Raw genomic sequence first — 27,982 nt, forward strand, 5'->3', positions numbered from 1 at the left:
TTCCATGACAACTGGGCAAAGTCCTTATAGTGAAGGTCATGTGATGATCAAAAGCTCCATAACAGCTACTAAATGGACCTGGTGGTGAGATTTGTTTCCTCAACTGCTGTTTCCAAAGTCAAGAATGAACTGTGAACGTCAGAGGATAAGAAACATTTTCATTTGATTCCCAGCTGAACACACTAAAGGCCCTCTTCGGTCGTTTGAAAGACAAAAATCCTTGGGAGACGCCACACAGCGTCTTAATCCAACATTTCATCACTTTATAGCAAATTAAAGACACAGAAGAGTAAATTGGTGTGTTTGATATGCTGTTAAAGAGTCAGCACCTGGCAGCCAAAAATTTAAAGTATACAGCTTCAAATAGGAGCCGGCGCTGTAATTACATCTCTGCCGTAAGATCGCTCAGTCAGTATTGTAATTAGTTGTTGTCACACTATACTTAACAGCAATAAATCTAACCCTGACCTGAAGCCGTGCCCCCAGAGTAAACAGTGTGAATGGGAGCGAACATGCATTTAAACCAGATCTCTGCACACACGCGACTGCAGACAGCCGCACATAAACACACCCTCACCCGTGTGTACGTTACAACCGAGCGCAGAAAACACACGTATTCACTCACTCACGCTGTCAAAACACACACATGCCGACTGTTCACCGTGAGATTACAGAGCATTGAGATTAGGTTAGGCTGTCAAGTTGAATGTGGAATTACGTCAGCGTTACATGTAACAGTTCAGTTTCTCACATTTCTAGTCGGAAAAGATAGACAAAAACTGGCTTATCTGTGTTACCTGCACACACACACACACACACACACACACACACACTCAAGGCTTGTTAATTCACTCGTGTAATGAAATATTTATCCTTCTGTGTTTTCCAGATAGCAATATAACAATCCAACATTAAAACTAAAGCGATCACAAACCCGCCAGCAGATTGATCCATTTTGCTATAAAGCCCCCAACGACTGCTTACATCGTGAGGGAAGGCCAATCTACTTTATAATAATGAAGATATATCATTCGCTAAATGTTAAATTGCTCTCTGCGCCCATCAGCTCTACCACCACACGCATAATTATACCGACACTGCTTTGAAAACAGCCAGCAGATTGAGAGGCCTGCTCTGTATTCATGCTCTGTATAACACATGCCTGTCACTTCTGGCAGCGAATCCATTATTTCTGTGTTTCTCGTTACCTCTGCTCTGTTCCCGTCCCCTCTCTTTCTCACCCTCTCCTGCGTGTTTCCTTTAATTTATTCCGAAGAATACATATTGAGCGATTCATTTCCATACCGGATTTTCTCCTACCTGGTATCCAATTAAACTCTCTCAGGCCCGGGTCCAAAACTGAGTTGAGGAGACTTAATAGAAAACTGTCACTGTTACTGTAACACCTGAGGAAAGCCTGCTTCTTCTTCTTCAACCTTTCCTCATTTCTCAGACACACTTGGGTGGAATTCCTCTTGGGAAACATTGAGACGATAGGTCAAACGGGAGCGTCGCCGGAGGGACGCGGACGTGTAATACAAGCGATATATTTAGACTTCAAAAATGGGATCTCCAGACATCCACAGATTTTCCTTTTTGGATCTATTTTAGGTTCTGCATCCTGCCCGGTGTTTATCTGCTACTGAAACATGTTTGGCCACTTAACAGCTTCTGAAAGCCTTCTTCCAGTTATGTGATACACCCATATCCTGTTAGTTTCCTCAGGCAACTTCCTGATCCTCCCAGTAAATAGGAAGTCACCTCTGATTACGGTTCAAACAATAGCAGAAGAATAGGGCCTGTGCTTACCTTTCCCATTGTGTTGTACTCCATAGCAATTTCCCGAAAGAAGAAGTAGATGAAGTCCCCGTAATCGACCGCCTGGATAAAGTAGGGCTCTGCAGGAGGAGGGAAAAAAATTAAATAAAATATGAGTCAAAGTGACGTTTTTACCGTGACAAAACAGTTCTGACACCATATTTCACAGTAAACAGCTAGAATATCTGTCATATTATGCAGAAAAAGCACCGACTGTGAGCCTTGAGTGCCTCAATCTATCATCCATCATATGAGCGAAACAATTTGCATGCGAGGGAAAGAGGGATCTCTCTATTGAGTTTTGACAGGCTGGACATGTGCTTGTTTCTCCCCGGGGCAGAGCAATTTCCTGGCTACATCAACTCTACCGGGGCAGGTTGGCGAAATGACCGCGTCAAACAGAGCGTTGCAGCATTAGCATAAGTGCTCCTGCTCTTCATACATAGATTTCATACACAGAGGCACACAAATCATAAATCACGAACACATGGTCAGGCATGCAAACCCAAGTTTGTTTTCTAACTTGTCAGTGAGCTCGGTGCTTTCCGACCACAGAGACTTTGTTTGTGCGTCTCCCCCTCCGCTCACCTTTCAGCCATTTGGAGTCGTGTTTGACAGTGCGCAGAGTCGGGCTGTCTCCTAGGCTACGATAGATGACCGCATCGATCGCTAGAAAGTCTGTTACTGTGGCCGAGTACAGCTTGCCATCTGGAGAGGGAACACAAAGGCGGAAAGAGCGGTGAGATGGAGATGGAGAGGGCAGAGGAATGAAGACGGAATGGAAGAAAGAGCCATAAAGGAGGAGAAGAAGGTGAAGAGAGTGAAGTTCAGTTAAAAGAAAAAAAACACATAAAGCCACTCAGAGATTCCTGCTCTCTGCGGCTTGGTACAAAAACATGTTTCAGATGGCTCAGACCTGGAAACTGAATGAATCACACAAGAGACTCTCTGATGGACAACAAACAGGGCTGTACACACACTTAAACATGTTGCACATTTGTAATTGCTCACTCTCGCAAACACACTTCAAAAAGCACAAACAAACACCGGAGCCCTGCATTCACACACACACACACACACAGAAACACACACTTACGGGCACGTACGCACACACACACACACACGCTCCACAAACACAATCCACCACCAGCATGACCTCAGCCTGCCTTGGCTATAACCACAGTGGAAACTCAAACTACATAATTGAAAGGATAGCAGTGAGAGGAACCCTCTTGATTACTCAGTGCTTCCAGCTCCTTCCAAGCAGCTCTGCTACACATTAACTGGTCAAGCTCGGCGTTTACTCCCCTCCTCGGCTTTAAACGGGCAGGGACAGCTCATCAATACCGCCATAAATCGGTTCACAGCAAAGATGAATGGAGGCCTGAATGTCTTTAGCAGCCTGCGGGTCCGTCGCATCAGAATGATCTCACCCCGCCAACGGAAAGCTGACTCATTCTGGTCCCATCAGTTTGGGGACTTATTTTTATTCTTGTGCATTTTGAAAGACAAAGAGGAAAGAAAAGTGCAATAAAAAGCGAGAAAAAGATGATTGTGTTTTTCACCACAGTGCTTATTGATGTGTTTCCAGCGTGGTTCTAAAAAGCAGCGAATTCCTGACGCAGAGCGAACGTGGCCTCTAGTTCGGCGATTTGCTCCAGTGCATGTTACACGGATTGGCTTTGCTTCTTGACATGTTGTCAGAGTATTTTGCCATTAGAATAAACCGCAGGGTATTAAGAACAATATTAAATACAGCCGCAACTAATCCCCTCGCTCAAATAGACTCAACTTTCCCATCTAGCTCAAACATGTACCAATGTTTAATACGTGAAGATAGGAGAAAATTAGGATTAATGTTTCTGCCTCATGGCAGTCAGTGAGCAGTACTACTATCACACTTTACTTAATGTATTTTCACCTCATGGAAACCTGTGTGAGTTTCTCTCATGTGTTAAGACACAGGAAAGAACTTGAATTACATTCAATTACAGATAAGTAAATTGTTAATTTGACATATATATATATAGATGCATTTAATCTTACCAGCAAAGAGGGCAACGTTGGCGTGCTTGGCGTCGTATGGGCAGCGTGCCATCCCACTGATCTCCTCTCCCAGAGCCTCCAGAGTGTCCAACTAGGGTCACAAATGAGGTGAAAGGTCAGCAGCGGGTCAAGACAATATAGTGTTGTCAAACTAAACAATGGACTTGAAAAACAACTAAGACAGGAAATGTTCCCAGTTGGAGGAAAAGATCTAGAGGAGGAAAAGGAGAAATGGGCTTAAATGTCAAAACAATGACAAAAAAAAAAAAATACTGCGTTTCAGTGGAGAAATGTGGTGAGAGAGATGTAATAAAATCAAATCTGTGCCCAGCCCAGGAGTGCGCCCATCTAACTCTGACCTAAACTAAAATCCCGGGGATGCCACTTCGGTGTTGTTCTGAGAGCTGTCAAAGCAGTCCGTCTGGGAGTATCTGGGAAACTGTCATGGAGGGAGATTAACGAAAACTGACATTTTCCACAGCAACATGTTCCACAGCAGGGGTGGATGTGGTTTGCTTCCTCCTGCCATCCTTTATCCTTCAACTCCACCGGTGTTAAAGAGGAGTTTTAACAACCCTCGAGACAGATCTTTAACCCGTATACTGCTGTGCTTTCTCCTGCCCTGATTTCTAAAGTTTTGTGCTTTTGCTGTGAAGAGGAAATAAATGGGCAGAGTAAAAATGGGTGAGCACATGGCCCTGAGCGGGGAGCGTGAGAATTTTTTACTAAACCACAGTAGTTTTTAAATAGTAAATCACGCAGTAGTCATTATTTTATATTTTGCAGCCTCGACTCTGTTTTGTGCTGAGAGCTTTTCCTTCAACAAGACTTGTTCCCTGATGTGGTACACTTCTAGTTTTAATTCTGCACCTAGACAATGCACAAGATGTCTTTTCTTAGCATCCAAACTTACAGCTAATTTCAGTCACTCAGTGGACCCATTTCCATGAGCTATTTTGAGGCTTCGTCCATTGTTTAAGAGGCACTACTGGTGTCGTTTAGGGCTTAGTGGGATGATCTTTGTGAATTGGAATTTAAACAAGATTTTCTTGTTTTGTGCCCAGTATGGTTACAGTGCGACTGGCAGGGCATGGCGGTGGATCAGATGTGGGTGAAAGGTCACTATCAGCCCTCCACGGGTTGGCTTGTCTTCCCCAGCATGCCTCAGGACACTCTCTACCCGACTACAGACCAGAGATGCACACACACGAGAGAGGAGAGAAGAAAAGCCATACTGCGCTGTCCAGAGGCTGAGGTCAGGGAACATTACTGAACACACTGTTTGCCTACGGAGTTCACAATACATACTCATTTTTCTTCTCTATCTCTGTTTCTATCTCTCCCGTACTCCACTTCCTCGCTTCCTCACTTTCTCCCTCTCTCTCTCTCTCACTCTCGACAAAGAGGAGAGTAGCTTGCCAAGGCTGCAAACTGCTTACGCCGCCCTTTCTGGTCTCTAAACAGGTCATTTTGTTTTCTATTCCTGTCTCGGCGGAAACGGTTATCATCTGCCCACTAAAAAGGTCACACACACTCGCGGCGCAATGCTGGAAAAGCCTGCCAGAGAAATTGTTGAGGCTGATTTGGCAAGGAAAATTACAAGTGACCTTTTACAACAAACACAGAACCACCAGCAGCAGCACAGTTCTCAATTTCTCATTCCTTCTGTTTCTTCAGAAATTAGAGGAGGATAATATATGGAGGCACGCTGGATTGAAGATATATATTGTTATTAGACAGGGCAGACTGTAATTATAGATTAGGTTGAGTTAATCATAAGGGACGTGAGTGGCTGAAGGTTAGGTGCGTCCACTGAATCAGAGCGTCTGGGCGCACAGAGCAACGGGGCAACTTCGCTTGAAAACGTCAGCAGCTTCTGTGTCAGCTACCTAACACAAACAGTCCGTCCCTCCTCTGACACATCACAAACACACACTCGCATATCTCTCACGGCACAGCAGCTACCCCACCCCACCCCTCCGTCTCCTCTGCTGATTTCACCGAGGCAGTGACCTCTGTCTACTGGGCTTGGCTGGCTGTCACTGATCTATTCCTGCCTTTTGAACAGAGGAAGACACTCCCAGTCCGGCCGCAGATACACGTACAACTCCGGTCTCCTGTCAAGCTCGCATGAGCGGAAAAACAACAGCCGAGCGCTCACTTTCATGCCGTTAGCCTTGTCCAAAGCAATATCCGATATTTAAAAAAATGGGGCTATAGCAATCCATAAAACTGCCACACTGAAGCACAATATTTTGAAACATTACCATAAAGAAATCTGATGTTTAAACAGCCAGAAGGATTTTTTTTTGTTACCTTGTTTACCAGACAAATCTTATTATGCTGTCAGCTCCACTATAGCTTCAAAAAAAAAAAAAGAAAGACGTGCTTCAGCTTTGTAGAAGCACAATTCAAAGTAATGGGAAGGGAACCATAGCGCTGTCACACTTTGTCAGCGCTGCCTTTACAACACACTGTTCTACTGTAGCTTAGCAGACAAATCGTACAGTAACCTTGGCTCGGGGTGCATTGTATCTAGATGAATTAATTACTACAACCGCTCAATGGTGTTTTCCATAGGCTATATGCTAATTAATTAGACAAACACAATGTAGATCCAAAACATGCCCATCAGGAGTGTTATAATTGGTTCGGCATCGGCTTCAGCACTCAGGGTGAGGGACACGTTCTGCTTCTGTGTCTCTGTTGTTTTTACGAGAACTCTTTTATGGGCTTTATTTATCATTGCTGAGGGATTTATGAAATCTTACTGAGGACAAACTTAGGGTAAACTGAGCCAGTGTCCCACTTATTAACTGTTTGCTTGTTTATTTCATAAAATAAAAACGGTAAAGTGCATATTTTCTAAGGAGCAAATCTAATTTCCAAACTTCCAAAAACAATCTTATCGGTTCACCTAATTCATGATTTTGTCCTAATTGTTGGTGTCAGACGGCAGCCGCCGACAAATTAATCATAATACAGGAGAAACTTCTTTCTCTTTCTTTTTTTTTTACACACCCTGGCGTGTTGATAAATTTTCCGATCCGTGTCCTGCAGTTTTGCAGCTGGGTTGAATCCGCGAACATTTCTTAGTATGCAATCCATATTCCCACCTGCACAACCTCCTCCGTCTACCGTATAAAGGTCAAGTGCACAAGTTCACACCTGGGCCAGGAGCGGTTGTGTAAACCAAACAAGGACACATCTCCCTGGGAGATTAATAGTCATGGTCCATTTCTCTGCAACCTGTTTCTGAGCCCTGGGAGGATGAACCCTTTCCCTGACCACCTTTTACACGAGAGCACGAAACTGGAGTCTTTGCAGCTGTTGAAAGAAATATGTGTATGCTTTTTTTTTGGGGCATTTTCGCCTTTATTTGACAGAGGCCAGTGTAGAAATGGGAGCGAGAGAGAGAGAGAGAGAGAGAGAGAGGTGTATGACATGTAAAGGTCGGAATCAAACGTTGCGGTTATATGGCATGCGCAGAAGTATTTTATTTTAACCAACAGAGGAAGAACCTCATTTAGCCGACCCTTCAACGTCTAACAAGATTGATCTTTTGGAATGAGAGTGGTGAACAAACATTGCACAAATATGACACTAAATGGATTAAATAATTAATTACTAGGGCTGTCAGAGTTAACGTGATAACGCGTTAACGCAAATTCGTTTGAACGCCACTCAAGGCAATTTGCGCAATATGATACTAGTATCATATGAAACTAGAAAAACCTAAGGAATCCATTGATACCAACCATGTCATGCTATTAAATATTAGAAAACTTACACAAAATTTTGGCCAGGAAAAACTGGCATGGCCATTTTCAAAGGGGTCCCTTTGCCTCTGGTTCTATGGGTACCCATGACTCTCCCCTTTACAGACATGCCCTCTTTATGATATTCACATGCAGTGTGGGGCAAGTCATAGTCAAGTCAGCACACTGACACACTGACAGCTGTTGTTGTCTGTTGGGCTGCAGTTTGCCATGTTATGATTTGAGCATATTTTTTTATGCTAAATGCAGTACCTGTGAGGGTTTCTGGACAATATTTGTCAATGTTTTGTGTTGTTAATTGATTTCCAATAATAAATATATACATACATTTGCATAAAGCAGCGTATTTTTCCACTCCCATGTTGATAAGAGTATTAAATACGTGATGAATTTCCCTTTAAGGTATATTTTGAACAGATAAAAAATGTGTGATTAATTTGCGATTAATCGCGATTAAAATTTGTAGTCAATTGACAGCCCTATTAATTACCTTTTACACTGAATGCTATTTTGTCTTTCTTTGGAATGAATGTTGTGAATCTTCTGGAGAAGCTGCAGTATAGAAAGGGCATTTGCGGGTGCATTTTCACCCTTAAAATAAATCCCTCTGTGTGCATTAATCACATTTCAAATGCAAAGACTTGGCACAGATGAAATTTCCCAGTACACCTCAGTCCACCGGTGTCGAGTCGAGGACGCATCACCTGGGACCCGCGGCCTCCGAGCCCCCCCCACCCCCCCCCACACACTGATTCCCCCCACTTCCCCCGGCAACAGGCGATGAAACTGACTCCAGCCATATATCAGCCCAGCTGGATGGGGTGTTTATTATTACAACACAGCAAGGGAGTGACAGAGGGAGAAAGCAACAGAGGGGAAGATGGCGGAGTGGTGGGAGCTATGGAGGGGGGAGAGGAATTAAGGCTGGCAGGAGAGGAGGAGAGAGGGAGGGAGGATGAATAGAAGAAGAGAGAGAGTTGGGTGCTGTGTGGTGCCCAGGGCGAGGATTGTGCCATGGCTGCCAAGGTGTCTGTCTGTGTTGTTTTTCCCTGTATGCATGCAGGCGTGTGTTGATAGTACCAACACAAGGTGAGGGGCGGATAACGAGATGAAGCTAATGAAGAGAGAAAATTGGTAGGTTTGTAAAATGAAATGAAGAGGTAACCAGGCAGGAAAGGTGTTAGAAGAGAAGACAGCGTGGGGTGTTGCCCATCCTCCCCCCCGTCTCCCTCCACCTCTGCTCCCCCCTCCCTGTCCCTCCCGCTCGCCCTTGCAGCGCTGTTGATTAATGTGGGATGAGGCTGGCCCCGAAACAGAAGCTCTTTTCAGCGCTGTCACACTGGGGAGATGGAGAGGCAAACTGTGGCCAAGGTGGATTTAACCACAAACACACACACACACACACACACACACACACACACACACACACACACACACGCGTACACACACATACACACTTTTTACCAAGCAGAGTGGATGAGCCCAGCACACCATCAAAGGCCTGGTATCTGCCCAGCGAGTCTGCCAGCCTGCCCGCAGCCAGCACAATGTGTCTGTGTGTGTCTGATGATTTTGTAAAATGTGTGTTGTGCCTGTTTGCACAGTTGTCAGTGTTTGTACGGGTGCATGCACATGAGCCCAGGCATTTGTACGTGCATTTGTGCGATTGTGTGCAAGTGATCAGAGGTCATTTTGACAGTACAACATTTTAAATGCCGTCAGTATCTCTTTTGACAGCCTTTACTTTTAATGTGAATTTAGTCGTGTCGTATTGATTCAATTATTTTCCAGACTAAATGTCTACTTTATTCAACTAAAACTAATGACAGTGTAGTCAGTGGTGGAATTGTTTTTAAGGGAAAGAGCAGTTCATTAAACTGACTCACTGAAATAAGCAAAGGCTAATTGGACTGAGCAAATTTGAAAAATGGAAAAACATTTGAATAAAACAGTTGTATTTCATCACATTGTTATAGACAGATGAGATACTTTTCACAAAATGACTAAATCTTCTTCATTTACTTTGAGATTAGATTAACATGCGCAGTGATTTAAGTGCTGTATGCACTGATTTTTATGTTTGCACAGGCAGGCGTGCGTGCGTGCCTGTGTGTGTGTATTTATGGCCATTTTACCCGGCCTCGCTGTTTTTTACAACGTGTCCCGTTAACTCTACCAGACTAGCAGCAATATCAGCGCAGTAACAGCTAAAACACAAACCTTGAAACCATGACCGGAGGGGCTGTAAAAGCTAACCACGCCTGATAAATGCGGGGACATAAATTCCACTTTCCCTGCAGGAGAAGTCAGTGAATTGAAAGATGTCCACTCTGTGTGCTTAGCATGCCAAACCACAAAGGCAACGGAGCGGAGGTGTCTTGTTTCTCTGGTAAACAGATCTAGCGAACCAAAGCAGGAGAGTTTTCCCCATACAGGCCAACCTAGATAACATCTCCGAGAGCGGTGACCATCACATCCTCACAAACCGAACAATAGCATCCTTCAGGACAGAACCCTCTCTGTAGTCTTTCTGTTTGGTAATCACCAATTAAACTAAGCTGTTTCTTTCCAGTTGTCCTAACGCTAGGTCAGCCCAGCTTTAAAATTGTCTCATGAATGAGCTAAGATTTACTCAATGTGATGGCAACGCTGCTCACTTTTCACACTCAGGCATCAGAAAACATCAGATTTATGTCTGTAGGGAAGGAAAAAAAATTGGGACATTTTCAGCAGCATTGTGAAGACGGCCCATCTGCTTTTTATGTTTGTCTTTCCGTCTGCCTGTATGCCTGAAAATCATTTTGATTTGTCCATCTGCTTCCCTGTATGCCAATCTCTTTTTTTCTCTACATGTCTATCGTTTCTTGACATCTGTATTTTACGTCCATCAAGTCAGTCTTGACGTCTACCTGCTCTCTTTCATGACCCGGGGTCATTACGATGCATCTTCTTTTTGACCCGGTGGTTTCGCTTTTCCTGAAGGAACCTTGAAACTATTCCAGAAATGCCCGCATGAATACGGCCGGGCAGGCGTCCGTTTACAGGGGGTAAGGTTGAATCGGATTTCAGGACTGCGATCTTCAGTGTGTGTGTGTGTGCGAGTGTGTATGCAAGAAGGCGGGTAGTTAGGTTTCTCTGCTTCTAAATCGAGCGTGTCAAAGTACACCTGGAGATAAAGACATAGGAGGAGGGCCTGCTGAGTTGTGAAAGTCATCCATCTATGTCCATCGCTTCATAGCTCACTCTAAACTCCCGCATGGCTGGGGTTGCATGTGAAAAATATCCCTGAGTGTGTGAATGAGTGTGTGACAGATGAAAAAAAATAAAAAAAAGAAGGCAGAAGAGAGAGTGAGAGGGCAAAGAGCTGTTTTATATATGTGTGTGTGTGTATCCCTACCTTGTAGGTTCGACAGGAGGGGTTGAAAGCATTTGTTCCACAAACAAACAAGGTGTCATCGTTTTGCTGCAGGAGGACTTTAATGAAATTGTGGCACTCATCCTTCAGGGAGCGCAGGCCGCCAGAGAAAGAGAGAAGAAAGGAAGTTCATGGCAACATTAGTGTCTTTTATAATAGGCACCTTAACACTGAAAGCCACATGTGGTTTTTAAAAAACAAGAGGCTCTTTCTTCTTCCCTTCTTTTGAGCCACGTAGAGCTCCACATTAAGTGTAAGAGAGGCATGTGTAACAAACATCAAGCGTGTAATCATGAAATGTAGCATTTCCTCATGGCGCATTAATGAAATCATTATTCATTTTCACACTTTTGTCAGAGCGTGCCGTAACTCCGGAGAAAATACAATTATGCTGCTATTTGATATGAAGATTCTCACTGATATAAAGGTTATATGAACTGCAGGGAGTGTGTTATTGCACCTGCAGCGTCGCCGTGTCTGTTAATGTGTGTGTGTGTGAGAGAGAGAAAGAGAGAGACTGTGAGAAATTACATCTGTTACAGCTGTGTCTGCATTGTATAATGTGCCATTCGCGGTGTGTTTGGTGAATAATAGGGTGACATTTGTTCTATACATGAAGTCAGGTGGGTTTTCTCTACCTTATGTTTCCCTTTCATTCTGCAAGTGTCCACATCTGCCTGTCTGGACTTCCATGTCATTTTCTGGAGAAAAAAAAAGAAGATAGAAGTAAAGGAGAGAGGAGAGAGTTAGAAAGCAAACAAGAAAAAAAAACCAGAAGGCACTATAGAGATCAATACCCAATCTATACTGTGATCAATAATCATCATCTGAGATTCTGCGACATTGATTCCACTAATGAGGCACCTGCTCTGAGGTGAACTTTATTCTAAGCACTGATTGGAGATCAGTTTACCTCCTTGAACTTCTAATTCTCTTGCCAGGGAGGAGGAAATACGATACTGACCCCGGATCAGAACAGAGTCTGTACAAGGACGGCTCAGAGCTCATTTCTGTGGATTGATAGGCTGGCCATCCTTGCACACACACACACACACACACACACACACACACACACACACACACACACTGCCTTGGCCTCTGGGTCAGTGCTAGCCAATACCTGCCAGTCAACTACAAACACACAAACCTACACGGCCTCTTTCATTGTCAGACACACTTATCAATCAATGCTAAGTTATATCTGGCACACACACACATAAACACACACACATAAACACACACATTAACCCACCGGCCCTGCCCCGTGTGGCCTGAGGGTCATCGCTGATCCGGTGGTTCAGACCGCCGCGTACCCGCCGCTGTTGTACAACATGTTTGGAGCTCGGCCACTGATTAAAGACCCTCAGTCATCAATCAATCTGCGCGTCTCCCATCGGCCTTTCATCTGCAGCCTGCTCTCATTAAGACCCACTCGCCGCGCTTTGACATTGAAGTGGATGAGGTGGAGAGATGGCGGGTTGTTGTATACACGAGAATGGCCTTGTTTGAATTCTGTTGGCATGCATTATGTTAAGAGAAAATTATGCCAGCGAGGAGTGGTTGGAATGGAATGGAGAGTGGGTTATTACGGCTGAGGGCCTAGTATGTAAATATGAATAATCAGAAAATATACAATGAGATCTCCTTCCTCTCTGCATCCATCTTGTCTTCCTGCAATTGATCTCACCTTACCCTCTTTTTCCCCTCCTCCCTCACTTCCTGTACTGTCCTCCCTGCTTCCGTTCGACCCATCAGACCTGCCACTGTGCCACTGATGAGCGTTGGTTGACGCAGGCGGTTTGCTAGCTGATTGATTGGATAATCTTCTTAACGGGGTCAGCATGGCGAGCGCGGCAGGCTCACGCCGGTGAGTGGGTGAGTAAGACTCCTGGCAGGCACACGTATACGCCCACGTGCACACACACAGTGGCACTCAGAGCCAGGTTATTAGGGTTACGTTGTCAATCACAGCACGCCGAGAACAACACGTCCTCAAAGAGACAGACGTCTCACTCACCTTACTGAAAAAGATCTCGTCACCGTTGGCAGTGTCTGTGTCCACCGTGTATATGTGATCCCTGTGAGCAGGGTGAGGGAGGGGGTGAGAGACAGAGGGGGGGAGAGAGAAAGGAGAGAGAGATGAGAAGATAAGAGTCAGACAGCAGCAGACAGTCAAAAATTCAACAAACAATAAACCCATTTCTTTTCCTCCCTCTGTTTTCCCCCTGCAGGCAGCAAACACCGTCAGAAAAAGGGGCTTTGTATAAACTTTGTTCAAACTTCAAAAAATGACAATAAACAAAAGGAGGCCAGAGCTATTTGCTCTGTCAGACAGAAACAGTCAACAAAGGTTTAGAGCGCTGTGGCGCAGGCCCGGGGACAAAAGCCTCTTTGTCCCAGAGAAAGGTCCTGAGGGGGGGCGAGGGAGGAGGGGAAGGTTGAGACGGGAGGTGCCAAGTCACTCAGAGCTGTTCAGGTCAATTAAGCCTAGTGTTTGAGCCACAGGAAATCTATACTAACACTCATTATAGCTCAGACAAGAAGACTTGTGTGTGCTGGCCTGGAAATATACAGACTTCTCCTGTATTACACATATAGGCCCCAGCAGGGCATATGGAAGACATAAAACCACAAGGGTTAACTACGTCGCCGACAGACGGACCGGCTGGTGGAGCAGGCGTGTAGCTACACCTACTTACCGTGGAGAATTAGGGTGCAGACAGGGAGAGGGAGGGTGCGGTTGGGTGGAGGGTGGGTGGGGGGTGTAGAAGGTGTGAGCAGAAAGACAGAAAGAAAGGGGGATTTACCTCGTTTGAGGAGAGAACCAAAGGTGACCGTGCCAAACGATGTAACTGCTTTAATTTGCTGGAGATTAGCTGTTGAACGTGTTTTTAATCAAAGTGTGTAACAGTGGCATCGTCAGACTCACAGCTTAATTACGTTCCAGCTCCCCAACCTGCGCTCAGCCAGCCTGCCTGCCTTGCTCTCTCATTAACTAAATCTAATAAAGTCTTTGGAGGAACAGGCATCTTGAAATGAATCCACTTATATCGCTTTCCTGGGGGCCAGCGCCATCTCCTCGAGGATAAAACACAGTCTACTGTACATTATCAGAGCCACAACGCTTAAATTGAATAATTCATCCTTGAGAGCGGTTTGAAATTAAGAAAACAGCGCTGCTTTTGCGGTGAGAGAGGACAGCGTTTTCGGTGTCAGTGACATTTTTTGCTTTGTTTTCTGTCACTTCTTCTTCCCATGTATACACTGACATTAAAGCACATCACAGCACTCCTCTACTGTACATCATGATTTATTCACCGCACCAATCGCCTTCAGCTATCTCGCCTTCATCATCTTTTTACAAAATATTTACTTTTAGATGATACAGAAATCTACAACAGATATATAGATGACCATAAATGTGATATTGCAATCATCTTTTCAGTATTCTTTAGGAAATATAATCTTTCATCATCATTCAAAAGTTGAATATCCATTTTTAAATACAGAACATCAAGTGCTGAATTCTTTCTGTCAGTTTTCAAAAGCACAGTTCTTCCTTCTTTAAACCCCGTTGAAACGAAATACATTTTAATGTAATATTCAGCAGTGAAAGGAGAAAAGGAAAGACGGAGGTCAGCTTCGGGTCACCGAGATGCATGCCATGTCCTTACTAGATTCAACTTCACTTGCTCGAGCAAATGCCAGATGCTGGGTGTCACTGTGCAGTCTGCTGTGACTAAAAATCGAGCGTTTCGGGGCTCTAACCGCAAACTGCTGCAAAATGTTTCTCATTAAGGCTCTCTGGTTATACAGTAGCACTACCATTTCACTACTCTGGCTAATTGATCTGGATTGAATTTCCAGGGTTCCTGAACGGCCCCTCTGCGTTTCAGCGTTTCCTTCACCTTGCTGCCACGGTAACAGGATACACATCATGTGGCTACAGTAAATTTGATTAATAAAATGACAACTGTAATTTGTCAAAGAATAAAATTTAAAAAAAAAAATCCACACCATCACATTTAAGATAGAGGAAAGACAGAGAAGAAGATGACGACGGGTGATAACGGTGATGGATGATATCACTATAATGCTCAGCTCCTAAAGTTCACCAACTTGCTAACTGAACTTCATTTATATCTTTATATTAAAATTCAAACTTTATATTAAAAAGACAAAACTCAATCAAAAGCTATTAAATCAGAGGATTACTTGCTGGATTTAGTGTAATCCCGTGGGTTATTTTACCGTCTGCAATTTTAAAATGAGTAATCTGTAATTGACTGCTCCCTAATTTTCGACAGTAACCTCCACAGCTCCGCTCCCTGTCCCGTGCCTCTCTCTCTGGTCCTGGTGCTGACAGCGTCCTCGAGGGCCGAGGCCTTCCAGCCGCAGGCTTTTTGGTTCCAGCTGAGATTAGAGGGAGCCAAGCGATGAGGCGTCCCTCAAACATCCTGACTAGAGATGGAAAAGGACAATGGAGCGGCTGTGTCTGTGTCAACACCAGCTCTCTAAACACACACATGTGCAAGGAGACCCTCCACCCCCTTCCTTTTACCCCAACATGCTCACACAAACACACACATGCACCCTTTCCCCTTCTTCACCACTGCACCTGAACTCATATTATGACATACTCACTGCCCTCTGGTGTGTGAGTCACATCTATATAACTTCACCGTGAAAAAGAGAAGACAGAGAGCAAAGGCAGGGTCTTCAAGGTCCTACACTGTTGCTATTGTATGTTATTGTAGGGACCTCATCAGACAAATAACCCTGGCCTACATGGGAAACCAGAAGCCTGATCACAGCAGGGGACCTAACTGCCCGGCTCTTGAAATTTCGCATCTACATGCGAAATTTCATTTTGAATCCAAACAAGGACTCCCATTGGATGAGGCTAACAGGAAATGTGGGGTCTTTCCGGTGAAATGCCCACGATCTCACGGGAGATGTAAGCACGCTCACCTGAGAATCATTGCCTTTCCATTGCGACTTCACGTTGCTACAGGAGGTACCCAACGCTGCGGCGTTCACCTTAAGACTCGAGCCACAATTTCCTGACCTCGCTGGACGAGTTTAAGCTATTGTTGTGTCCATCAGACTTTGAGATCATCATACCTGCAGAAGAGAACCAGCCCCCGTCTTCAGAAGGAAGACGACCAGGACCCCGTTCTTCAAAGGAAACGAGCGCACCGCCTTTTCCTTCATTTCTGGCTGCTTCCCCCTCCGCTGCCACACGGAGGTCCAGCCTGCCGTTCATCAGCTGACGAGCTCCATAACGGCCCGTTATTGTCCGAGCCTGCGACGCCGCCAGACCAATTAACGACGATATACTCCACTATCGCTCCGAAGAAGCGATTCAAGTAACAGGCTTGTGTCTGGGCAGAGACTAGTGAAATTGTATATTCCAATAAGTTAATAACTATTGTTGATTTATACTAAACGTACGGACCGCCGAGTCCGTCTGTTTGCTTTGTTTACTTTACTTGCTTTGCTCTGCTTTGCTTGTTTATGTTGCTTTGTTTACTATTGCTGACTGTCTGATTACTGTGTGCTCCTTGTGTTAGCTTCTGCCAACGTGAAGATCTGTAGCTGTAGTTTATTATTAAAAGACCAGTGCACGGCTGACAAACGTGAGTTTGCCTGCCGAGCATCTGAGTAATAATAACCCAGCTAGTACATCTCTCGCGCGGCAGTTAGGATTCCTGCTGCTGCGGTGTTTACTGTTTTGACTGTGATACTGTTTTGAGGCGCTCCCCGCCTTTCTTTTCCTCCACTTCTACCACATACAAACAAACACTTTGCCGACACGCGGGATCACCTCCCGTTCGTGCGAAGTCGGTAATTTCCATGGCGCTTCCGCCACCAGAGCAACTCCTCCCTCGTGACGTAACCACTTACGTGGTGACGCCGCCTCGGGGTTTCCCTTGCTCCTCCCACACACGCACACACATAGACACGCCTCCTCACATAGGCTCACACACGTTCCCACCTTACTGATCACGTGGGACTTTCACATCCCGTTTGGGCGTGGTCTGTAACGTTCGAGCAACCCCTCCCTCGCGTGACGTAACCACTTACGTGGTGACGTCCACCGCGGGCGTCCTTTGCTCCTCCCACACCACACACACACATAGACACGCCTCCTCACATAGGCTCACACCATTACCTTACCGATCACGTGGGACTTTCACATCCCGTTTGGGTGTGTTCTGTAACGTTCGAGCAACCCCTCCCTCACATGACGTAACCACTTACGTGGTGACGCCACCTCAAGCGTCCTTTGCTCCTCCTCCACACACACACACACACACACGCACACGCACACGCACACATCTCTCTCTCTCACTTTGTTTAATTCTAGTTTAGTGCTTAGAGCTGCATTGTAGAACATCCATTTGTTTATTAAGTGTTGTTAATTAGTAATTACTGCTGTGATAACTATTGATTTAGATTAATGTTGTTAGAGTGTTTATTGTTGATTGAGATCACTATATTTAAATAAATGGTCTTATTTTAAATAGCAGTTGTCTGTGTTTATTGTGCATTCATATTGTAATAGCAGCTGGTTATGAGAGTTAGTGCTCGGATTCACCCTTCACCGTTCATCTCCTAAATGTAAAGTAGTGTTTAAATACTGGCATTTGGAGTGAACAATCCTCTTATGAGACTGGATTAACGTTTTGGTTATTGGTCCCTGATTCCAGGGTGGTGCCCCGTTCATTATTAATGTTTATTGATAATTCTTACTAATAATAATAATTCTATGAATATTATTTATTAAATTAGCTAATAACCAAACCTGTTCCATTTGTAAATCCCTTACATTATAGACCTTTCATTTCAAATGGAATATAATTAACATTACTGCGGACCACTTTCCAAAGAAAACCTGAAGTTTTAAAAATGATTTCCTACCTTCCAGTCAGCCAGTGGTTTCTGTTTATTTAACCCAAAACAAATCAACTTGCAGAGTGGAAACCACACGTGATCTATTCAGAGACATTTCATGGCCATTATTTCCCGGTAAAGTTACATTACTGTCACGAGGTATGATCATGTGACATCTTTCACCAAAAAGCGTTGCATTCACAAACTATTATTATTATTATTATTGGAGCAATCTCAGAACCCATCGGCTATCGGCCTGACGGAGCTGCTCATTGTTTACAGTACAGTGTGCAACTTGAGATGTGAAACTGGAGTTGTGTGGAGTTGAGAGACGACATCTTTGACCAGATAATTTCTCAAGTAGCCAGCAGTCAGTTTACAAGCTAATTTTACACCAATAAAAAGCTAAATCATCGTCAGACTATAGCCGGTGGGTTCCCAGATTGCATTTCAGCCAATGCGTTCCGCCTCTTTTACTCTCAGCATAGATTGTTTACCTGCATTCAACCAAAGCCTGCTCGAACCTGATTGGTCAATACTACTCGGACTACAAATCAGAACCCTTCTGATACCAAAATCCTGTCCTGTTGCCGACAGATTCTACATTTGAATGCAGAATCTGTTTATAGAGATTATTATTGGAGTTATTGGATCACGAAACCAGGGCTGCAACTAACAATTATTTTCATTATTGATTTATCTGCCAATCATTTTCTTGATTAAACATTTAATCATTTGGTTTATATAATGTAAAAAAAATAGACCCAAAGATAATCAATCTACGATCCTCACATTAGATGCAACAAGATAAGAAAAAAAATACCTGAAACAATTAGTCAGTTATTAAAATAGTTGCTAATTAATTTTCTGCCAATCAACTAAGCGACTAATTGATTAAATGACTGATGCAGCTCTGCAGGAAACAAAAGGACAACACAACATACTGGAGATGACGTGAAATATGAAATTAGTTTCTTGTCTTAAAAAGGTTGCTGGTAAACTGTCCACTCTGAAATCTTGAAGGTTGGAGCACCAACAGGGATATGATATATATATATATTGTATAATTATAAAAACAGGAAATGTGTCGTCCCACAAAGTATGGCACACTTTCAACTTAGTGGTTAGAGATATCAGCATTTCATCTTTTTTAAATATGTTCTTGTTATGACTGTTCAAACCGACAGGCATCCTACTGACCCAGCAGCCTAAAGCCGAGGTCAGATTTCAAGACCGTTCTTGGCCGCTGAGAATAGTTCAGACTAAACAACTGGCCCGAGTAAAAGCTGCCGTCCTGTTGGGGCGAAACTGTGGCAAAGACTAATGATATGACCTAATTCTACTATAATGCAACCGCCTCTTTCCATTTGCATTGAGCAGTTCAGTGTGAATATGAAAATAGGTATTCTATTGTTTATTGTTTCTTAGAATAGAATCAATGTACACATTTACATTTCATGTGTATTATTATTTATTTATGAGAATGAAAAATGTTCTCTTAATATGCATACTACAGTATGTGGACTGACCCAGGCATTTCAGATCAGGTAGATTCCTTTGAATCAAGTTTTGTAATAACTCATGAAGTGCAGAACAAGATGAGTTTGGGATCTTAAAAGGTGCTAAATTCAATATCCAGAGCATTAATATATCAGCAAACAACTTTTTTATTGTTATATGTAAAGAAATATGGAAGTAATGTCTACCTGAGTGAAGTCACTCTCTCTCTCTCTCTCTCTGTGTTGTAATCTGAGCTTCTCCGTGCTTTGTTGACATCACCAGGCGCGTGCTTTAGTTCATACTCGTGCCTGTGAGTGTGCCCCACTGGCTAGCTCACATATTAAATCATATATTAAACTCTCTGCAGTAGCCTATGTGAGTAAAAATAGTTGTGAATGCCAGTTAATTTATTATTTTCCTCTTCACCATGAGTCTGTTAGCTACTGTAACATTTCATGGTTAACCTTGAACCAGTCACTCCACATGTTTCAGACCGGGTCCAACAAAATGATCAGGAATTATCAGTAAATTTATGTCTGTAGTCTTGAATCCATTCAAACATCATAATTAATCTACACCAGCACCATTAAACGTATGCCAAATTAGCTGTTAAAAGTTGACAATGTACACATGGATGTTCAAACAACTATCAGACTTAAAAAAAAAGACTTAAAGATTTCATGGTTCTCAGGCAAGTCCGTGAGTTATAAGGAGCATCTTTTTCTAAGACTTTTAAGCAGATTTATGCACATTAATTTGTGATGGACACCGGATCTCCCCCCTCCCCCTTTTACTTGGATACTGTTCACAAGTGACTTCATTTACTGAAATCCATCAAAAGATGTTTTTCTGCATGTCATTCCCGTTCTCATCATTTTCTCACTCTCAACTGTAAACCATGAATCAAACAGGATGTTCACAGTGCTTTTACACAAAACATAAGGGTCTCCTGTTTTGAGACTGTGCTATGAAATTCTAAACACCGTGAGGAAAAAAACGAAATAACAGAAGCCTTTGACATCCAATGAGGGCAGAACATTGGCTGTCAATGTGAATCACTTGGCGTGGGCTTCGTCTTTCCCGAAATTCTGCGGCAAAAAATGTGTGAGTAGGGCGGAAGGTATGCAAATATCCTCTTAGACACAAATATGAAGTCGCTGTTAACGGATGGGTTCAGACGGAGAATGAATCGAGGCAAGACAGTAGACCAACTGAGCGCGGGCGAGAGTGTGAGATTGAGTGGCATAGAGGGTCTCCGTCGGACATGTAGCCATGCGTAGCCATGAGAACACAGCGCCTTTGTGCGGAAGAATGTCGTTTTCATAACAGCGCATTTCTTCGGGGGTGACGGCGGACCAGCTTGGTCCATCTGCTGAGCCTTTGTCAAACTATCTTGCACTCCTTAAGCAGAAAAGAGGGAAACACGATTAGCATGCACCCCGCACCTTTTGCCACCACCCCTCTTTCCGCACACTAAATGCCTGCACGTCCACCCTCCTCTCTCTCTCATCACCCTCTTCCACATATTCCTCTCTCTTCATAACTGGATTACGGGTGGTAGAGGAGGGTCCATTGTACATTGTTGTGGCTTTCCCTGGTTCAAATCCTCTTCACAAAGTGGGCGGGAGGGAACCGGGGAAGCCAGCAGGCACCTTTTGGGCTGTGAGGGGAGTTGTTGAGGTTGTGAATGGACTAAGGGCACCGAGAGGCCCTCGCTGATGTGGTGGCATGAAATACAACAAGCCAGAGTTCACTCACCCCCCGAGCTCTGGCAGGTTGTTCTTTTCGAAGGTTGAACTTCTCATTATGGTTTTCTACATTCTCTCCACATCTCCTTTTGTGAGTGTGTGCATGTGTGTGTGTGTGTTTTTGTGTGGCTGGGTCAGTGGGGTGAGGGCCATGTTTTGAGCTCGCACACTTAGCGCAGTTAGCCAGGCATGCATACTAACTGCATAAAAGATGTGGTTTATTTTACATTTATCGACTGAAATTGAACCAGAAGTCTCAAAAATATTTTTCACATTTCCATTTTTTTTGTGGGGGGCCTGAGATCCCAGTAAGTAAGAGATTTAATAAATTGTGCTCTCAAGTTTGTAATATGTGCTTTTAAATAACTTAATTTGTGTTAATGAATTAAATATGTGCATACTAACAGACATGCCCTTAAGCAATATTCCTAACATTTTAACATATGTCATGTTTTTAAACCACCACACACCCTCAATATATCTACATATTTCGATATTTGGATTAGATTGTCCATGGCAACTTTTACTGTTTATTTTGCATTGCATTAACATTGGGCTACACAGTGTTATATGTGCACCTTATAGCAGCCTTTAATGCTGAAACACAATACAGTGTAGCATCGCAGCTGTGAAAAACAAGTCTCAAGGGTAGGAGGGAAAATGTAATCAATGCAATAACCGAACAATGTTGATTTAAAGGAAAGAAATCAGTATTTTTATAGGAGTCTCAATATCAAAACACATCGTCTAGTCTACCACAAACACTCTGGGTGCTCCTCTCTAACTGACCGGAGCTATAACAGCATGTAACTTCACTTCCTGCTGTTACAATAACTTCACCCTAATTCAACGCTCTGTATATTTTTTCTGGATGAATGCTAACAGTGTTAATTCATTATTTACATATTGTCAGAGTTACGTTTTGAATGGAAACTTTTTCCAACTTTTATTTCAAGTGATTACGACTACTGGAGCCGCGAGCTTTGTTTCAGAGTGTGGACGTGGCTGGATGCTGGATGTCGCTGGTGCTGCGAAGAGAGGGAGAGGAGGCAACCGTGTAATCCCAGTCATTAGTGGGTTTTAACAGGATTTGGTGCAGCTACAATAATGGAGACTCTAGTGGCCTCCACTGCGAGACCCAAAGAGACCCGACAGGGAAGAACTGGGGCCACAGAGGCTCGACTGTTCCAGAGGACTCAACTGAGAGAAGGTAATCTGGATTTTTAAGAGTGTGTATGTGTGTGTCTTTGTGTCTCTGCATGAGTGCTAATGGCTACCACAAATTTTTTGTTCCTACACTCTCACACTGATCTTTCCCTCTGTCTCTCACCGTCTCTCTCCCACACACACACATTCTCTCCCTGGTTCCCATGCTTCCCAGCCTCATAGAAGGGTGTAAACACAGTGTGGTTGGTGTTACCATGGTGAAAGCCGACTGAGGGCCGGGAATGGCGACTATGCCCTGCATGTGGAGAGACCTGGGGCATGCCTGCTAGGCAGGCTAGCTATACAGTAACACATTCACACACACATGCTTGTCTCTTCTCCTCCTGTCCTCAACCCTTATCGCAAAAGGAAAGTCCAGTTTCATACAACCTGGGTTTTCATCATTTCTATCCGTAACAATAACATTGTGTAACAGGAGGATGCTGAGATCTTGGAACTTGGTGACATTGCTGAGAAGAAGTCAAACAAGAAGAGAAACACGAGCAGTCAGATAATCATGTTTTTATCAAAACCCCGAATGAAGTGGTTTAGATAATCTGATGAAACTGTGGGCTTGTTTACAGCCACAGACTGTATATAAGAAGTGGATGTATGGTCACCGTAACGTCACCCGTTGGTTTGTGGACTGCCGTTTTGGAGCCTTGAGTTCGGCATTTTGGCTGTTGCCATCTTGGCTTTTGCAACCAGAATGACACGAGAGGGGGGAGCTAAGTACAACCGAACACTGAATAAGACATTTTCAGGCCACGAAAAAAACTTTATAATTGACTTTCATGAACTGAAAACACACTGTGGAAGGGTTACAGTTCTAAGACGAAAACAATGCCGTGGAAGCAACCTGTCAATGGCAAGGTAGCCCCGCCCTAAAGCATCCCCTGCTTTATGGTCTATTTGACTCTAAATGGGACCATAATTTACAAAATGAACATCATGCTGTATTGAGAGTTATTAAGACTGGAAACTAGCGATTGAGACCATAATCTCATGTTTACAATGTTTGCTGAGGTAATAAATCAGAAGTAGGCTCATTTTCTCATAGACTTCTATACAATCAGACTTCTTTTTGCAACCAGAGGAGTTGCCCCCTGCTGGCTGTTAGAAAGAATGCAAGTGTAAGGCACTTCTGCATTGGCTTAACTTTTCAGACCCCGGAGGATTCCGTCTGTTTACAACCTGTCTGATCGTCTGACTACTCGATTCTTGCCCCGTCAAGCTTTGCGTCCCCAGACCTCAGCAATTACTTTGGAGAGTACAATGTTACCCCTCGCTGATAGAAATCAGTTAGGAACTCAAACCAAAAACTACAAAAGTAATACCCACTTTAGAGTTCTGACCTCTTCAGTTGATGGAATTCTTGCAAAAAAGTAAAAAAGTCTAAAGCTCAAAGGTAGAAGTCCAGGAAGACACAGACATGTTCTACAGGCATCCTCAGGACTGACAGCAAAGAGCTTAATCTCCCCAAGGCTAAGACAGAAAAAAAAGCCTGAGAATGAAGATTAAAGTTTGGACACGTCTGTCTGACTGCTACATGGCAAGTGGCTTCAATCAAACCCATCGATTGAACACACACACACACACACACACACACACACACACAGTGAAGAGTGACATGCTTGCTATAGCCCTGCACACACACCTACACACCCATATCCATGCACACACCCTGGCACACACACACACGCACACACACACTCACAGAGATATTTCCAGAGATCAGACTGATAAATCTCCCGCTGCACTTTGATGAATTCCGCCTGAATGCTGCACATAGTGTATCCTGACCATGAAATATGGACTGCTGGGATAGGAATCCTCCTGCGTCCATCTCTCACCGCATCAAGAACAGTTTATTGCTTTTTCCGAACGTGACTCTGCTGCTAAACATCTAAAACACGCATGACGGCAAACACGCATAAAGCGCCGAGCTTGTACATGAGGAGGTTTTTATGTTCATTACCCTTACTTTGATGTACATCATGTCTCAGTTTATCAGGGATAATGTACAGCTGATTGCTACCATAAAAATGTATGAAACAGCAGCTGCACATAAGCCGACTTAGTCGAATCTCACGTTGATCAGTGACTTCACAAACAAACCCCTCTTTCTATGATTCATAAGGATTTTCTCTGTGTGCAACTGTGCAGAGAGTGATTTAAAGAGGGACTTGTTATGCATCCCTCTTTTTAAGAAGAGATATTTGATGAAAAGTGAAAGAAATCAACACTCCAGTCCAGCGCCTGTCTTGTTAAAATTGAATAAACAAGAGGCTTTTTGATAGCCGACATATGAAAAGACAGCTGTCTGATATGTTATCAGGCTGGGCTGTCTCTCTTGATAATGCACCTGATGGAAACTGAACTCACGGAATAAGATTCAGAATATTAAGGGGACTAAACTAGTCGTGTATTGAATTCGTAATCAACGTTCAATATATATACGAGTCTAAGAGGGCTAATGATGATTTAAACATAATATTGGCAAAGCCGTGACCTCATCGGCAGGAGGCCACATATAATGGCTGAACACAGGACAGCAAAAAGAGCGTCTGATTCGACCAAATCAATACATTTCATTCAAGGCTCAAACCCGAGGATGAATTATCAATCGCTGCATCTGTTGCTGAGTTCCTTCCATTGCCAAAGACTTGCCTCTTTCCCTCTATGGATTAAGTCAGTTTTGTCTATTTACAATTTCATCAGTTGCTATGTTTGTATGCATCTCACAGCTTTAAAAATCTTGTGATTTTATTGCCAGCGCCAAAACAGGAGCCAAAGGGATTTAATACACTGAGCAGCCATTCAAAAAACAGCCTGAAACAGTGCTGAGCTTTGGACTGCGTTCACAGTGGCCATCTGCAAGCTGCCGCGCACCAAGAACTGAGGCTCGCTGGTCTAGAGGCGTGATGGCAAAGCTGTGTGATGCTGGCCCCAGAATAAACAAGTCATTTGACTGGACAACCATCATAAAAGCAACTATTGATGTTGCCTAGTTTTTCTTTTTTTTCCTGCAGCATTGTTGCTTGAGACTCGCTGGGTTGACTGTTGGCTCGCTTTCACATTGATTACTGAAGTGGTGATTGTCTCCGCTGTTTGCTTTAAACTGTTTTGTCATTCAACTTTTACATGTCTATATCGATATCCTGTTAGTGGCGATGGATCTCTGTGCACTGGCAATCATTTGTGTATCCAAGTTATTGACTCCCAACATCCTTCTCTGTGTCAGCAGGATCAATGGCGGTTGTCCGGCTCGTTTCTAATCTGAGGCAGCCATTCCAGTTATTCGGGGGGTCACATACCTCGGTAGCCATGTGTCAGAATTCCCGTCGGCTTTGAGCGAGGATGCAAGTGCGGGGCCGACGCACCAGGTGACCTCACACATGCACGCACAAACGCACGACACAACTCGCTGGCAGGCACGATCACAGGCTGTATAGCAGCCACGCCGACAGGCACGGCAACACATGTTCGCCATCTCAAAAGTACCTCCATATGCACACATAGGGCCACACATCACACTCAAGAAATCACTTTTAAATCCATGCGACAACTGGTCGGCATACTGAACACACACCCTCTCTCTCTCTCTCACACACACACACACACACACACACACACGCACACACACACTCTCACAAACACACCCCTCCAATAAAGCCTCTGTCTCATTTCCCTCCCTACCCCTCAGGCCCCTGACACCCCATGTGGAGCAGGTGGGCGACAGGCAGACCAAAGTCTGTGGCGCCCCACCACACACACACAAACACACACACACACACACACACACACACACACACACACACACACACACGCGCACACACGCACACACACACACACACACACACACACACACACACACACACACACAGGCTCTCTCTTTCGCTCTGTTTCCTTTTCCACTCTCCACACACCTCCTTTTAATGACCACAGATACGTTAAAAAGCTCTGCCACTTAAAGCAGCCGCCTCCCTCAGACACTTAATTTGACATGCTTCGGAGGAAAACAAAGAAAGACCCCTATTGTGTCTTTTAACAGTATCCAATCAAGCCTGCCACTCAATTAGCCATGGACGGAACAGAACACACAGACGAGGATCCCTTATATTAAGCCCGTTTCACTGCTGCTGTAACGTTATACTGGTAAACCTGCCTGTCGATGCTTTTGGACATGGGCCTGACTGCTTTTTACAGAACGCTCACTTTGCCATGAACATCTCTAAAATAATGATGACAAGAGGGAAGACAAAATCAATATCGGTTTTCTCCATGTCTCCAGATGGTGTAATTGAGCTACATTATCTCTGAAAGATGAGTCACACAAAATTAAAGGCGCGCAGGTTAAAAACACATTGACAGATAAGACATGAAGCAATACAGGCAGGTGACAAACAAGGAAAAAAAGCAGACAGATAGAGAAACAAAGAGAGTTTTTCAGAATCGATTTTGCGAGGGCAACCATGCTGCCAACGAATAACGAGTCAAAACAACTGTATTAGTCCTGTATTACAGTCACTGTTTATCGACAACTCAGAGTGGACATTAAGGCTGTCTAGATGCTGCAATTATTTACACCCTAAATGTGGTTAATATCAAGTAGTCTTTTCTTTGAGATTAGTTTTTAATTTATCTGCATTTACATCTGTATAAGTGCACGTGTGGGTGTGTGTTTGTGTTAGTGCCTACGTCTGCCTGGGTGTTTAACAAAAACAGGCCACAAGTCTGCAGGGACATCGTACGAGGTAAAAGGGGTTTTGGCAGACGGCAAGCCCAATATAGAAAACAACAAAGAGGTAATGAAAGAAAAAGTCCAGACTGCAAAGTGCTTTAAAGTCTCAGCATTTTGCTCTGAATCAGTCCCTCCTGATCCCAAAAAAACTTTAGAAGAAAACAGCACAGCAGCGCTCCGTAGTTCAGTTCCATAGCTCGACTCACAGTCCTCAGCCGTTATCAAGTTAAAACAGGATCACGTGTTCACAATCCTCAACTGGCAACAATTGATGAGGATCATTCATAGCAGAAACTTCAATCAGCAGCTGTAATATGAGAGGGGATGATGAAGGATTCAATAATCCTGGCGGACCCACACTCGCTCAGTTTAATTAATCATAATCTACAGTGGCCTGCTCTTTTATTCCACAAAGAGAAAGCAGTAAAAACTGGCAGTAATTTGGAGTGTCTTCTTGAATTTACGTCTGTCTGTCAGCCTCTCTGTCTGAAATAGCAACAGTATTTGAGGATGTCCTCGGTGTGGTTCAAAACTCTCGCTATTATCACTCACCTGGCAGCGATGTATAACGTCCTGTTCATGATCATGATGAGCTGGATGTCCAGTTTGTGCCGCTGCGTGTTGTTCCTGCCAGGTTTGTGGCCTACAAACGCCGGGTACTGTTTTGTGTCTGCAAGGAGAGGACAAAAATGAATGCCTGCATGTGTTACATTTATAACTGCAGTAACTGTAGTACAGTAATAACAACACTTTGTCGAGTGTCTCATGGGTTGTGGGTCAAATGTTAACCCATGTGTCTTAGTTGGATGAGAAAACGCCACCACCAGTT

The 27,982-nt window shown here is 43.9% G+C and overlaps 1 protein-coding gene and 2 long non-coding RNA genes across 9 annotated transcripts in view; 2 read left to right on the plus strand and 1 right to left on the minus strand.

Moving 5' to 3' along the window:
- LOC119492539 overlaps positions 1-13,031 on the plus strand; it is a 66,594-nt gene extending 53,563 nt beyond the window's left edge. Inside the window, exons 7-8 of the long non-coding RNA XR_005207802.1 lie at positions 4,929-5,119; positions 12,814-13,031. This is a non-coding gene — a long non-coding RNA (uncharacterized LOC119492539). The remainder of the gene's footprint in view (positions 1-4,928; positions 5,120-12,813) is intronic.
- The window catches only part of sema6a (sema domain, transmembrane domain (TM), and cytoplasmic domain, (semaphorin) 6A), a 113,100-nt gene that overhangs the window by 37,502 nt on the left and 47,616 nt on the right, over positions 1-27,982 (minus strand). For all 4 annotated transcript variants that reach the window (XM_037777040.1, XM_037777041.1, XM_037777043.1 and 1 more), the window contains exons 3-9: positions 27,706-27,823; positions 13,076-13,136; positions 11,697-11,759; positions 11,041-11,142; positions 3,865-3,955; positions 2,407-2,526; positions 1,810-1,898 (exon numbers count right to left, since the gene is read on the minus strand). In XM_037777040.1, coding sequence (XP_037632968.1) covers positions 1,810-1,898; positions 2,407-2,526; positions 3,865-3,955; positions 11,041-11,142; positions 11,697-11,759; positions 13,076-13,136; positions 27,706-27,823 — 644 coding nt within the window. The remainder of the gene's footprint in view (positions 1-1,809; positions 1,899-2,406; positions 2,527-3,864; positions 3,956-11,040; positions 11,143-11,696; positions 11,760-13,075; positions 13,137-27,705; positions 27,824-27,982) is intronic.
- The window catches only part of LOC119492540, a 30,016-nt gene continuing 21,715 nt past the window's right edge, over positions 19,682-27,982 (plus strand). For 3 of the 4 annotated variants that reach the window (XR_005207806.1, XR_005207805.1, XR_005207803.1), the window contains exons 1-2: positions 19,682-22,413; positions 25,657-25,795. This is a non-coding gene — a long non-coding RNA (uncharacterized LOC119492540). Of the gene's footprint in view, positions 22,414-25,653; positions 25,796-27,982 lie in introns of all 4 variants that reach the window. The other variant, XR_005207804.1, reaches the window with a different exon arrangement.

The sequence above is a fragment of the Sebastes umbrosus genome, chromosome 8, assembly GCF_015220745.1.
Source record: "Sebastes umbrosus isolate fSebUmb1 chromosome 8, fSebUmb1.pri, whole genome shotgun sequence".
Classification (NCBI taxonomy): Eukaryota; Metazoa; Chordata; class Actinopteri; order Perciformes; family Sebastidae; genus Sebastes; species Sebastes umbrosus.